The 15,457-nt window shown below is 40.8% G+C and overlaps 1 protein-coding gene across 22 annotated transcripts in view; it reads right to left on the reverse strand.

Annotated features, from left to right (window-relative positions):
• The window catches only part of FARP2 (FERM, ARH/RhoGEF and pleckstrin domain protein 2), a 217,540-nt gene that overhangs the window by 43,692 nt on the left and 158,391 nt on the right, over positions 1 to 15,457 (reverse strand). For all 22 annotated transcript variants that reach the window (XR_005226739.1, XR_006283770.1, XR_006283769.1 and 19 more), the window contains one exon: positions 5,144 to 5,322. Coding sequence is in view for 18 of the 22 variants with exons in the window: in XM_043522447.1 (XP_043378382.1) it covers positions 5,144 to 5,322 (179 nt within the window). In the remaining 4 variants the exon portion in view is untranslated. The remainder of the gene's footprint in view (positions 1 to 5,143; positions 5,323 to 15,457) is intronic.

Raw genomic sequence — 15,457 nt, forward strand, 5'->3', positions numbered from 1 at the left:
CCTGGGGGACCCAGCCTATCCCTTGCTCCCATGGCTCATGAAGCCATACACTGGCCGTCTGGACAACAGTAAGGAACAGTTCACTATAGGCTCAGCAAGTGCAGAATGGTGGTTGAATGTGCCTTTGGTCATTTAAAAGGGCACTGAAGAAGTTTACTAACAATGTTGGATTTTAGTGAAGAGAACATCCCCATGGTTATAGCTGCCTGCTGTGTGCTCCATAATATCTGTGGGGAAAAAAAGGGGGAAATTTTCCACAGGGGTGTGCAGTTGAGACAGATCGCATGGCAGCCATTTTTAAGCAGCCAGACACCAAGTCGATAAGAAAAGCCCAGGCGCTACGTATCCGCAAGGCTTTGAAAGCCGTTTCAACAATGAGTCACAGTAATGTGAGCTTCTTGTCTGCACTGTGCTTTCCCAAAGCTTCACTTGCCTTGTAAAGCCACCACCCCCACCCAAGCCTACAGCTTCTACTCAATAAAGAACATTTATTTCTCGAATCCATTTACTTTATTTAACAAACATAAGTAAAGAGGGAGAACAGAAAAAAAAGTTAGCCTTGGGGAAAGGGGCTGTAAAGTTGGAACGGGAGAAACATTTTCAGCTGTGTAACATAGCACCGCATTCTAGTCAACATCAAAGCTCTGTGAATGGGCACCTTCTGTTCCTTGTACCCGCCCCCTGCGTTAAGTGAAAGGGATAATGGACTTTTCTCCCATGCCTCATGGAACGCTTTGGGGAGGGTGATTCTGCACCAGGCGATGTTGGCTGGCTGGCTGTCCACCAGGGTCTGCAGAGGGACTCTACCCTCCTGCTTCTGTTCCTGCAGTTCAACCAGATGCCTCAACATGTCTGATTGGTCCCTCATAATCTGAAGCACCTCATCCTGTGCCACACACTCATGCTCATGGGAAGCTTTTCTGCTCTCCATGTCCATGTCTAACTTCTCAGACAGTGAAATCCTCCAAGCTCTCAGCTCTGGGTCAGCTGTCCCAGAGGCGTTCGTTATCTCGGTGAACATGTCCTCCCATGTTCTCTTTCTCCTCCTTCTAATCAGCTAAAGTCTGCTTTCAGGTGTTGATGACATGCTGAAGGATGCATTTCCAGCTGTCAGTCATGGGAAAAAAGAAAGGGACCATTTTACATGCATAAAATGTTTCCATAGCAAGGCTGTTTTCATAACCCCCCCCTCCATTACACTTGGTGCAAGCCATAACAATCAGAATCTGTAACCATTCACTGCACCGTTTTGCTGTTCCAGCCATGGGGAGTAGCTCCCACCCCAGGTAATGGGTGACCACACTTTTAATGAAGTTTATGGAAGGCTCATGACAGGAACAGAGGTAGCTAGTCAAACAATTGCCCCTCCCCATAGCACCACGGGAAGCTGTTTATGAAGGGGTGGGGAGGGGGGTTGGGTGGGGAGAGAGACATTTTCACTCCCAAATGGCAGAATCTCACATGTGGGGCCCCAGTCCCCTATCAGCCACTTAAAAAACTTGCTGACCCATGCCGACCACAGTAAAGGCACATTAGTGGCCACGTGGTTTGGCAATCCGGAATGGGGCGGCGGGGGTGGGGGGGGGGAGGGGTTGGTCTACATGCTCTTTTCCGGTAAAATCACTTTTAATGAGAAATTCCCCTGTTTCCTCTAGGCGACCCTATGTGATATCAGTCTCCTGAGGGTAACAGAGGTGGAAAGGAAGATGATGTTGCAAGTGTCCTGGAATAGACCTGGTCCTTATGCTGCTATGCTGTGTACCGCAATGATGCCAGCAGAATTAATTCAGGGGTTGCATGGGAAAGTGTCCTACCATGGTGGAAGAAATAAGACTTCCCTGCCCAAAAACTTTATGCAAAGGACTGTAGAGTACTTCCATGAAAGTTTCCTAAAGATATCAGTGGAGGATTCCCAGGCTATCCCAGTCCACATAAACAGTCTTTTCCGGGGACCACCCTCTGCATAGCGGGAGCGGCCTCTTGTAAGCAGAAAACCAAAGCAGCTTACTTTTTCTTCACAGTAAAAATCCAATACCACTGAATGTGTGTGCCTGCTAAAGTTTAATTGGACTTTGATTATAACTGTGAACTCACCAGAGGTGCCCTCCCCGGCATCACGGTTGGCCACTGTGATATCCTGCGACCCACAGGGCTCCAGGGTTAAAAATATTTCGTGGCTCTTGGGGAGAATGGATCCACCACGTGCCTGCTCCCATTCTCCTCCTCTTCCTCTTCCTCATCCACCATATTGTCCTCCCTGTTGTTCCTAGACTCTCCCATCTGTGAGGTGTCCACGTTGCTTGTGGGGGTACTGGTAGTGTCACCCCCGAGAATCTCATGCAGCTCATTATAGAACCGGCATGTGTGGGGTTCAGCACCAGAACAACTGTTCACCTCCCGTGCCTTCTGGTACGCTTGGCAAAGTTCTTTTATTTTCACAAGTCATTGCTGTGTATCCCTTGTGTAGCCCTTCTCTCCCATTCCATGAGCTATTTTTGCACAGATGTCAGCTTTTCTTCTGCTGGATCGGAGCTCTGCCTGCACAGAGACTCTTCTCCCCACACAGCGATGAGATCCACCACCTCCTGTGCAGACCAGGCTGGAGCATGTTTGGGCGTGTAGTCTCCATGATCACCTGTGCTCAAGCTGGCATGCTCCCAATGCTGATCAAACAGGAAATGGGAAATCAAAAATTTCCAGGGCTTTAGCAGAGGAGGGGCTGTTTCCTGTGTATCTGGCTGCAGTGCAGAAGAGTTGAGACTGATCTCCAGAGCAGTCACAGATGAGCACTTGCATTACACAACACTGTGTCTGCACTACCTTGCTGTCAACCCATGAAAATTGAATTAAGTGCTATGCCTCTTGCAGAAGTGGATTAGAGAAGTGGACATTAGAGGTGACTTAGGTCGGCATAAAGGACCCGGTAGTGTAGACACATACATTAACAGGGCTATATAAGACGGCTTCCTACGACCTAACTCTGTAGTATAGAGCAGGCCTTAGATTTACAACGTCCACTCAGACCCACATTTCCTCCTGTAAACCAGGTAATTAAGGCTCTGACTATTGTTTTTGCCCTCCCTCATGCATGGACTGGCTCTCCTCATTATTGACAAGATCAAAGTTATTCAACTTTTTTCTGTCTCCTCTAACTCTATCATTATTTGTATTGTAGTAGCTCCAAACGTCGTGCTAGGTGCTGTATGAACATAAAACAAAAAGATGGTCTCTGCCCTGAAGAACTTAGAATCTGAGTTCTCTTCCTCAAACGTTCCTCATACACAATCCTCCACCTTTCTTCTCTCCCCTCCATCTTATAAGGGGCAGCTGTAGTAAGTGCCTGGCATTAGTTCTGAATATCTCATTCTGCTCATATCTGCTCCATTCTTTGTAACCTAATAGGTAGAGAGGGGTGCACCCATCCTAGATGGAACAAGGGCATATGGTGTGGAACCAGCATGCAGAGAACTCACACAGTGCCTGCAGCAGCAATGGCAGGATGATGATGTGTGGCTTCCTGGCCACTACAAACATTTCCAAGCTAAAATCTGGCGGGGGCGGGGTGGGGGGGGGAGTTGCTCCACTTTAGTATCTTTTTGAATTTATTTTCTAACCTTTACACGTCTCTGAATGCTCCCTTTGAAGAGTCTTTAACATTTCATTATTCTTTTAAAATAAATATTTATAAGAAGGAAAAAGGTATTTATTACTCCAGATAGTGTACCAACCCTCACCTAATGCCCTTTACACTGCAGAGCAGGCATGGTAATGACATCTTTTAAATTGTCTGTCAGGTGCCAACTACAGCGCTATTTCTATTTTCCCTCTCAACTCCTTTTGTTCTTTCCCCACCACTGAGCCTCTTTCCCTTTCCTGAAACCCAGTGCAAGTACCAAAAAAGAGTTAACACTGCAGTTCTGCAAGCACATGGTACCACATGAAAGCAATGAGAAACTAAGGGCTACTGAACATTTTCAGACTCAGGACAAGAGTTTTGTAATTTAGAGAAATGCTGGAGAAGACTTACCTTTACTTGTGCAATGATTTAATTTTAGTAAATGGAAATATGATTTTAAAATACAAGACAATTCTTAGCATATAAAAACTTAAGTGACACATTCATGCCCTGATATTTCTATAAAATTACAGCAGCACCTATCAGCACCAACACATTTATATTAGTATTCCCATTGTAAGTCTCCATCTTCCAGGTATTCATAAATAGCCTGTAAAAATTTACCATGAAACTTAAGATGAGTTTCATTTTAAGAAATTATTTTCAAGAGGAAACTGAAGCTTTAGAACTCTCAGAAGTTGACCATACTAAAATCAATTAGCAACAAAAATTCACCCCAAGGCTTAAAAACTTTTATAAATGAGTTTCAATACAAAGGGAATTGCTGAGATATTACACTTTTGAAAAATGAGGTACATGTGACAGAAATGGAAAAAGACTGAGTGCCACTATAATATACATACACACACACGTCATGATTGTTTTATTATTTCCTTTTATATATGATATGCCTGTCATAGAACTGAGCGCAGGTCAATATTTAAAAAGACATATAACAAAGTAATTGTTAGCTGATACAGTGTCAAAAACAGTCCACTCACCAACCCTCAAAAATGACTGAAAGCTCCGCACTCAAACCTCACCTTCTGATAAAGCCTAAGTAGTTTTTGCTGCATGCCCTGCAGGTGAACTGATTTTAGCTCTGTGGCCTTGTCCACCCTGGGAAATTAAATCAGGTTAGAACAAATTTTTAACTAACATGACGTTAAACTTTCAGTGTAGACAAGGACAGTCCAATCAGTTGACAATGTTAAATACAACAACACTGTGCATAGACAAGGATTATGCTGTGCTTAACAACACACACACATGACTCCAATAACAGCAACGAGGAGGACTATCCTGTCATGAGGTTCTAATGCATGAGACTCTGGGATCCAAGGATCAACATACTCCCACTGAATTTTCGATGTAGGAGCTTGCAAACACTAACACTAAGTTCGTATTAGCACAAAGAATATCGTTAATAGTAATGAAGAATATACAGAGAATTGCATCGGAATCCATGCTAAATCAGTACATGCTTCTCACTCATTGCTTAGGTTCTCTGTAGTGCCATTGCCTTACCTTGCGTTTTACTTCCTCTTCCTCTTCTACCCGGGCACTGCCAGCATCGCTCAGGACAGGACTCAGAAGAGGAGATGAACCCTGGCCAGCTGGGTTCAAATTCACCTGAAATGTGGGGTTCAAGCTCTGTGGACTCTTCAATGTGAAGGAAGAGAGCTGAGGGTGGTCCATTGAGAGGCCTAGAATTGGAGAAGGAAGGGAAGATGGATTGGGAAATGAGAAAACATATGTTATGACAATGCTTCATCTAAAAAAGCCCACTTGCCTACCAGCAATGTAGACATTATTAGCCAAAAACTGTAATTTTATATTACTTCAAAAATGCCAAAGAAATTGGCACACAAACATTTTCAAGCAGATTGAAATCTCTTGGAATAATTGAGTAATCTATACAATTGAGCTATTAGCTGGCAGATATAGTTTGAGTTATTGAACAGAAACTGAATAGGGACTAATAAAATGGCTCAATTCCCCCTTATTGTGTTAAATAGTGATCACTATGGATTACTTTTACAGAAGAGTACATTTTTCTTTTTTAAAATTAGAATTCTCTTTAGCCCCAGAGAGAAGCGAGGACAAATTATTGTAGTTGTATTCCTTCAGAAAACAATCAAATGTCTAGAAAGCAGGGAGCAAAGGGAGGTGGGGAAGGAAGGAATGGAAAAATCTTTCATGCATTCAGAATTTGTGGAAAATCTGATCTCAATATCTGTGTTTGTGGAAGTGGGAAATATGTTGCTAGACATACAGGGACCACACACTATATTCCCCTTTTGGCTCTCTAAATCTACAAAATTTGTTAAATATTTGAGCTAAATGTTTTACTGGCTTCAACAAATGAAACGGATCTTGTAACATTGCAGCATACAGAATTTTTAGCTACATAGAAGAAAATCTTGCAGCATTCTTCACTAATTCAAAGGCTATGGATGGTACAGGGAGCAAATAACTAGACAAAGACGCTTTGCTCTAGATGATTTATTTTGTGGGGGCAAAAAATAAAGACAGCGACATGTGTCATTCAAATTATCATGACCACAATTTTTCAGACAAAGTAAAATGTTGTTTTCCTAAACCCTCCCTCTGATAAGGAGTCAAACTCTGTAGAACTAGACCTTTGAACCAGTACTAAGAACTCATCATAGAATCATAGGACTGGAAGGGACCTCGAGAGGTCCTCTAGTCCAGTGCCCTGCACTCATGGCAGGACTAAGTATTATCTAGACCATTCCTGGCAGGTGTTGGTCTAACCTGCTCTTAAAAATCTCCAATTATGGAGATTCCACAACCTCCCTGGGAAATTTATTCCAGTGCTTAACCACCCTGACAGTTAGGAAGTTTTTCCTAATGTCCAACCTAAACCTCCATTGCTGCAATTTAAGCCCATTGCTTCTTGTCCTTTCCTCAGAGGTTAAGAACAACAATTCTGCTTCCTCCTCCTTGTAACAACCTTTTATGTACTTGAAAACTGTTATGTCCCCTCTGAGTCTTCTCTTTTCCAGATTAAACAAACCCAATATTTTCAATCTTCCCTCATAGGTCATGTTTTCTAGACCTTTAATCATTTTTGTTTCTCTTCTCTGGACTTTCTCCAATTTGTCCACATCTTTCCTGAAATGTGGCACACAGAACTGGACACAATACTCCAGTTAAAGATGTAATCCTTTCCACCCTCAAAGTGCTCTACAAACACTAACCTATGCTTGCAACACCCCACCGTGGTATGTAGGTATTATTATTTTTGTTTTACAGATGGGAAACAGGGGCTAAGTAACTTGCCCAAGGCCACTTAGCAAATAAGTGACAGTTAAGAATTAGAACTCAGGAGTTCCTTTCTCTGATACTTGTGTTCAGTCCATTAGACCAAACTGCCTCAGAGCTACTACTGGAACAATGGGCTATACAGCAAGTGCTCGTTCCTCGGAAGACACAGCTCAATAGCTCTTCTGAAACTTGCTATAATTTACACAATGTTCTCTACATAATAATCCATCTTTCCCATTATAACCCCCTATTTTCAGGGGATTACATGTTATCAGTATAAAACAGATTCCAGGTTGACACCAGTTAATGCTCCTCTCCACACTGGTACTCCCACTTTAAAATCCACTTTGTGTAATCTCAGCACATACTGTGACCTTTCTTATTTCAATACTAGCTTTTCAGACAGATTCTCTTCCCGTAGTCAGATTACTAAAATCAATAAAAAAAAACCCTACACTATATGTATTCAAAAAATATCAGTCCACAGGAACAGAACTGTAAATGAGACACCCAATATCTTTTAACAGAAAATAAAAAGCAGAGATTAACTGATTGAAGGAGAGCCAGTTATAAGCTTTTTGATACACTTTTGGCAAGAGATGGTTGCTGTTTGACTCAGGAAGCAAAACCACTTAATTGCGTGGCTGCAGCATGACTATGATGAGGAAGCAAATGCATATTTTCACATTGACAAATGCAGGAAGCTAAACGCCATTGCACTCGGTCACCTGGAAGAGATTCAGATTATCAAGGCTATAAAGTTAACTATTAACATACTTCAGCAAAATCATTATCAAGTGCCTATTGTTTCTGCCCCTGTGTATTTTCTCATTTCAATTGCTTTTAGTCTACCAGACCTACAACACAGGAAAGTAACAATAACTAACATTTGTTTTTACATATGAAAATACTGCAGGGAAAGTAGTTTACTGGAAGTTTGCCTTTATATGTGAATGAAGGAAGTTAAAATGAGATGGGAAATAATTACCCTTTTTAACATTAAAAAAGTGCAGCAAAAGTGCCATAGAAATCATAAAGACTTCCTATGTACTCAGAAATTAGCACCAGGCTGCAACTGTTCCAAATGTTGTGGTCTCAACTACTTCCTGATGGAAGCAATAATATTCAGAGACAAGGGGAGAACAAGGTATAATTTCCTGCAGCCTATTTCAAATGAGTTGTTCCAGTATTGACTCACGTTACCAGCTCAAAATTTGGGGAGAAACCCAGGAAATTAATCTAAATAGACGTTTGTTCTTCTTTATCTGATTCAAATACTATTTTTCTTGACGTTAATGTAAGATTATGAAAATCAGAGGCATATTCAACTAATTAAGTCTGAAAATATATACATTCAAAAATGTAGATACCAGGTGTTTTCTTTCAAGTAAGGTTTTTAGAAAAGGAATAAACTAGGTCTAAATCCAATATATTTCTTAGGCTGTAAGCTCTTCTAGGCAGGGACCATTCTCCCCTGTGTCCTTATGCATTGGGGGTGTAGGGCAACAGTGTCTATCATGTTTGTGTCACTGGGATACAATGACTTATTCATGGAAGATGTTACAACAATTGCAGTTTTATAATACGTAGGATTATGCTACTGGAAAATTCTTTAAAGGGACAATAGCAACCTATTTAGGACCCCAATCTTCTCTTTTCTAGAAAGGATTGTAAAATCTCACACAACACCCTAATTTTTTAGGAACTTTTTTTATTTGAAATGTGACTTTAAGAGTTTGATACAAATGCACATATCACCTGTTAGTCAGCAAAATGGGTTAAAATACATTACAAATGCAGATTTTAATTTCATTTCTCTCAGAAACCTATTACAAATTTATTATGAACTTTTACTAGAGCAGCAGTGAGGAAATCCTCTGGCAAGTCATGGAGTGGCTCTGTAGCCTCTTCTGGTGGAGAGAAGATAATGGAAGGATCCAAGTAGTAGTTCAGGAAGTGCCCATCATTTTCAGCAGCTGTTTAAGGTAGAAACCTGCTAAATATTTATAAGTAGCTGGCAATAAGATCAAAATGTTTGTCTGGTTTCTGTTCTGGGCAGATGATGGCCCACTGAAGTATTCCCACCCTAAAAAGCAGGCATCAGTATCAATGGATATTACAAGAGAATTACTTTACTTAAGAAAGGCAGATTTTGGTATCTAGTTGACAGAGCCTCTTTAATCTTCTTCATCAAGCCAAAACACACAACAGTAAGAATGAGCAATTACTCACTGCAGTTTTTCTTTTAATATAAAGCAGGAATGGGGGATGCATTATGAAACTCGGATGCACATACAAGCATGCAAAAAACTCTCACTTTGCTCTTGCTCTAGATATAATGAATAAAATTATGCTCTCACATCCTGCGCAACACACTGAAATCAATAAACTTTGCATGTATGTTTGACACAACAAGCTGTATGCTCTAAACCAAGAACTCAGTACCTTTAAAAATATTGCTACTTTAAAAATAGTGATACATGTTTCAAACAAAGACGTATACGAATTGTCCTAAAGGGCTAGTATAGGTGTGTGTATATAAAATTATAGATATGGGTGGGAAATTTAAAGCCCTCAATATTGCCTGAACCTTACCGTTGTTGTCAATGGATGCAAAATTAGTCCGATGTGGATTTCTTTTTTAAATTTCTATCCTATAGCTGCTGTACCAATGTTAGTAAAATGTTAATTATTGTATTGGTGTTTGCTCATAAGATCGCCTTTCACAAGGCCATAAGGAAGAGCGATGGCCTTTATCTAAGAAGCTAATGTCCCAGACCAATATATAATCATAAAATCAAAACTTGTTCACCTACAGTTTTTTTAAATATATCCAAACATGCCAAAGATTTTGTTTGGACACAGCCATTACTGAAATACCTTAAACACGTTCTACATGTGGACTGGGAATCCGTTTTCTAATAGTTGATTACCTTCATTGAAGAGGGATGTGAGCAGCCAAACTGAAGTTCGTGGGAAAAAAATACAGTTTAGGACTGTATACAACATTGGTCATTAGCAGGATTTGGTTGTTTGGGGTCTGCTCATTTAAAAAATACTTTGCTTTTAACTCAGTTGCTGTAATTACTATATCCAACCTTTAATGTTTTCTTCAAGGACACAGTTGATTCATATCCCTCTTCAACATAATTATCTTCTTAAAATGTATGTTTTTTCCCCACTTAAATGTGTTTAAAGTACTTTTCTGTTCTCTAAAATCCAGACTAGTTTGTTGAAGAATAAGGAGCTTATTAGCCACAGGGCTCCTCGTTAGCTTGGCCAACTAGTGTGCTCAGAGTACCAGTAGTTATTAGTTCCCTGAACTACTAGGAATTTATCCCCCTGTCCAGTTGAAACTTGGGAAGTGAGGGTAGGGAGGAGGATAGGAGGCAAAGATCTGGAAAGTTGTTACATGACATGAAGAACCACGTGCTCATTCAACCAGTAGTGCCAGGAAAAAAGGGGGTGGGAAGCATGCCAGAGGGGCATGGTTCTAAGTCTGAGGAATCCATTTTGAAGCACTTGGAGGAGAGGAAGGTGATCAGGAACAGTCAACGTGGATTCACCACGGGCAAGTCATGCCTGACCAACCTGATTGTCTTCTATGATGAGATAACTGGCTGTATGGATATGGGGAAAGCAATGATGTGATATATCTTGACTTTAGCACAGTATTCCAGCCAGCAAGTTAAAAAAGTATGGACTGGATGAAGGGACTATAAGGTGGATAGGAAACTGGCTAGATTGTCAGGCTCAATGGGTAGTGATCAACGGCTAGATGTCTAATTGGCAGCCGGTATCAAGTGGAGTACCCCAGGGGTCAGTCCTGGGGCCGGTTTTGTTCAACATCTTTATCAATGATCTGGATGATGGGACTAATTGCACCCTCAGCAAGTTCACAGATGACACTAAACTGGGGGGAGAGGTAGATATGCTGGAGGGTAGGGATAGGGTCCAGAGTGACCTAGACGAATTGGAGGATTGGGCCAAAAGAAATCTGATGAGGTTCAACAAGGATGAATGCAGAGTCCTGCACTTAGGAAGGAAGAATCCCATGAACCGCTACAGGCTGAGGACCGACTGGCTGAGCAGCAGTTCTGGAGAAAAGAACCTGGAGATTACAGTGGACGAGAAGCTGGAGGAGAGTCAGCAGTGTGCCCTCGTTGCCAACAAGGCATATTGGGCTGTATGACTAGAAGCATTGCCCGCAGATCGAGGGGCGTGATTATTTCCCTCTATTCGGCACTGGTGAGGCCACACCTGGAGTATTGCGTCCTGTTTTGGTCCCCCCAGTACAGAAGGGATGTGGACAAATTGGAGAGAGTCCAGCGGAAGGCAACAAAAATGATTAGGGGGCTGAGGCACATGACTTACAAGGAGAGGCTGAGGGAACCGGGGTTATTTAGTCTGCAGAAGAGAAGAGTGGGGCGGGATTTGATAGCAGCCTTCAACTACCTGAACGGGGGTTCCAAAGAGGATGGAGCTCGGCTGTTCTCAGTGGTGGAAGATGACAGAACAAGGAGCAATGGTCTCAAGTTGCAGTGGAGGAGGTCTAGGTTGGATATTAGGAAACACTATTTCACTAGGAGGGTGGTAAAACTCTGGAATCGGTTACCTAGGGAGGTGGTGGAATAGCCATCCTTAGGTTTTTAAGGTCCGGCTTGACAAAGCCTTGGCTGGGATGATTCAGTTGGTGTTGGTCCTGCTTTGAGCAGGGGATTGGACTAGATGACCTCCTGAGGTCTCTTCCAACCCTAATAGTCTATGATTCTACGAGGCACAAATTTGTTAAATCAGCAGAAAACTGCTTCTGGCTCAGCATTAGGGACAACAGCACGAGGCCACACCAGAGAGATATCACTATTGTAATGGTCAGGTTTAAAGACTAAAGTGAAACTGACAATGATGCACGACAGCCACTTTCTATACTCTCCAATTTGTCTTCCTCTAGTGCTATCAACTAGATTGCCACTTTCATTTTTACTGTACTATCCATATTTCATAGTTTGAACTGGAAAACAATCAGGAGATATTACCTCTTAAAATCCCCTGAATTTAGAGCCAAGGACTGTGTTTATTGAGATGTAATAAATTGTTAAAAAACATTCACATACATAGTAAACCACATAAAATTAATGTTATAGCTATGAAATAAACAAAATAAATCAAATTCACAGTATTTAGGAAGGAAAACATTATGTATGTCTTCCAATGCCTACACAATAGCGTGGAAAAGGAAGATGAACAGAAAGTATTTGAAAATACATACAATACATTAAAGGCTGTTTAAAGTGTGGTTCTTCTCTTAAAAGTGACTACAAAAATAGCACCCTCAACAGATATGTTTTCTGTGTGCATTCAGAGCCATTCGTCACATTAGTGACAAAAATATATTTATATTCTTTTTTCCCTCTGGTCAGCTGTGTAAAGCTTTTACAGCTTTAGGGGGGTGAGCTCAGTTCTATTTCTTTTCACACATTAGAGTTAAGAAAGTTGTAGTTACTAGGGCCACATTCTGCCCTTGGTTACAAATGTGTATCCCCATTAAAAAGAATGAGGTTGTCCAGGTCTGAGGGTAGAACTATCAGAATTATTATATCTGGCCTACAAATGATGCACAAGCCAAAAAGAACACAGCTTGGCTTCCAGAACCGCAAACTCAGGCTAGGATCTGACAGTTAAAAGTCTTTTGACATGCAAGCAGAGCTCATTTCATTCAGAGTCAGTGAGGCACAACGTAGCTGGAAAGCCTATGATGCCATTTTACAGTTATTTTTCAGAGTAGCTCTCCACTCAAAGATCCCAAACTAAAATTAAAAAAATCACAAATAAATACATTTTAAAACCATATATCTGAATGTGGTTCTTGACACAGATATAAAAATAAATAATTTGGGATGTGTAGATTACATTCTGAAAACATTCTACACTTGAAGCGATTACTAACACCTAAAGTAATGTAATGAAGGCAGTGAATTCAGGTTCTTTAATTGTTGAGGTGTTAATGAGGTCATCAGTTGCTGCAGAGGAAGCAACACAATTTGTTTTGGCAGACAATATACCCTTTCAATTTACCATTAAAAGGCAGTGCCCCACAGTGTCTAAGCCAGTGTTTCTCAACCCTTTTGACACCAGGGAATGGCTTGCTGCCTTCCTAAACTGTGTCAGGGAGATCTCAGGGACAAGCGCTAGTCCATGAACCAGTCATTGAGAAACACTGGTCTAAACAACCAGAGGACATATCTTGCACTATGCTTTCCCTTTAAGTATTCGTGGCCTATTTTTGCCTCTTTTCATTCCACTAATTGCATTTTTAATATGATTTTACATGTGAATTTCTTTTAAGTAATATAGTGTGTGGAATAAAGTTTCACTTTGCACTATTAGGACATGATCCAAACACCACTGAAAGACTCCCACTGACTTCAGATGGGGCTTTGGACCAATCCTTGAATATCTGAATAGTAAAGTATTATTTGAACAGTGACACCACTGTGCTAAGAGCACATTTTAATGCACATTACACAACATCATGTAAGAACATAAGAACAGCCATACTGGGTCAGACCAAAGGTCCATCTAGCCCAGTATCCTGTATTCCAACAGTGGCCAATGCCAGGTGCTCCAGAATGAACAAAACAGGTAATCAAGTGATCCATCTCCCGTCGCCCATTCCCAGCTTCTGGCAAACAGAGGCTAGGGACACCATCCCTGCCCATCCTGGCTAACAACCATTGATGGACCTATCCTCCATGAATTTATCTAATTCTTTTTTGAGCCCTGTTATAGTCTTGGCCTTCCCAACATCTCTGGCAAGGAGTTCCACAGGCTGACTGTGTGCTGTGTGAAAAAATACTTCCTTTTGTTTTAAACCTGCTGCCCATTAATTTCATTTGGTGGTACCTAGTTCATGTGTTATGAGGAGGAGGAAATGACACTTCCTTATTTACTTTCTCCAGGCCAGTCATGATTTTATAGACTTCTATCATATCCTCCCTTAGTCGTCTCTTTTCCAAGCTGAAAAATCCTAGTCACTCCTCATATGGCAGCAATTCCATACCCCTAATAATTTTTTGTTACCCTTTTCTGAACCTTTTCCAAGTCCAATATATCTTTTTTGAGATGGGGCGACCACATCTGCACACAGTATTCAAGATGTGGGCATATCATGGATTTATATAGAGGCAATATGATATTTTCTATCTTATTATCTATCCCTTTCTTAATGATTCCCAACATTCTGTTTGCTTTTTTGACTGCCCCTGCACATTGAGTGGATGTTTTCAGAGAACTATCCACAATGAGTACAAGATCTCTTTCTTGAGTGGTAACAGCTAATTTAGACAGCATCATTTTATATATATAGTTGGAATTATGTTTTCTAATGTGTATTACTTTGCATTTATTAACATTGAATTTCATCTGCCATTTTGTTGCCCAGTTACCCAGTTTTGAGAGATCCTTTTGTAGCTCTTCGCAATCTTCCTGGGACTTAACTATCTTGAGTAATTTTGTATCATCTGCAAATTTTGCTACCTCACTGTTTACCCCTTTTTCCAGATGATTTATGAATATGTTAAATAAGACTTGGCCCTGTACAGACCCCTTGGGTACATCACTATTTACCTCTCTCCATTCTTAAAACTGACCATTTATTCCTATCCTTTGTATCCTATCTTTTAACCAGTTACCAATCCATACGAGAATCTTCCGTCTTATCCCATGACTGCTTACTTCACTTAATAGCCTTTGGTGAGGAACCTTGTCAAAGGCTTTCTGAAAATCTAAATATACTATATCCACTTGATCCCCCTTGTCCACATGCTTGTTGACAACCTCAAAGAATTCTAGTAGATTGGTGAGGCATGATTTCCCTTTACAAAAACCATGCTGACTATTCCCCAACAAATTATGTTCACCTGTGTGTCTGACTATTTTGTTCTTTACTATAGTTTCAACCAGTTTTTGTCACCTAAAAAGAATGGTTCAGGTTTGGGAATCTCACTCACATCCTCAACGGTGAAGACCAATGCAAAGAATTCATTTAGTTTCGCTGCAATGGCCTTATCATCCTTGAGTACTCCTTTAGCATCTTGATCATCCAGTGGCCCCACTGGTTGTTTAGCAGGCTTCCTGCTTCTGACGTACTTAAAAAGTAATAGCAAAATTTTTTTGAGTCTTTGCTTAGCTGTTCTTCAAATTCTTTTTGGGCCTTCCTAATTATATTTTTATACTTCATTTGCCAGAGTTTATGCTTCTTTCTATTTTCCTCATTAGGATTTAACTTTCACTTTTTAAAGGATGCCTTTTTGCCTCTCACTGCTTCTTTTACTTTGTTGTTTAGCCATGGTGGCTCTTTTTTGGTTCTCTTATTATGTTTTTTAATTTGGAGTATACATTTAACTTGAGCTTCTATTATGGTGTCTTTAAAAAGTTTCCATGCAGCTTGCGGAGATTTTACTTTTGGTGCTGTACCTTTTAATTTCTGTTTAACTAACCTAATTTTTGTGTAGTTCCCCTTTCTGAAATTAAATGCTACAGTGTTGGGCC

The sequence above is a fragment of the Chelonia mydas genome, chromosome 9 (genome assembly GCF_015237465.2).
Source record: "Chelonia mydas isolate rCheMyd1 chromosome 9, rCheMyd1.pri.v2, whole genome shotgun sequence".
Classification (NCBI taxonomy): Eukaryota; Metazoa; Chordata; order Testudines; family Cheloniidae; genus Chelonia; species Chelonia mydas.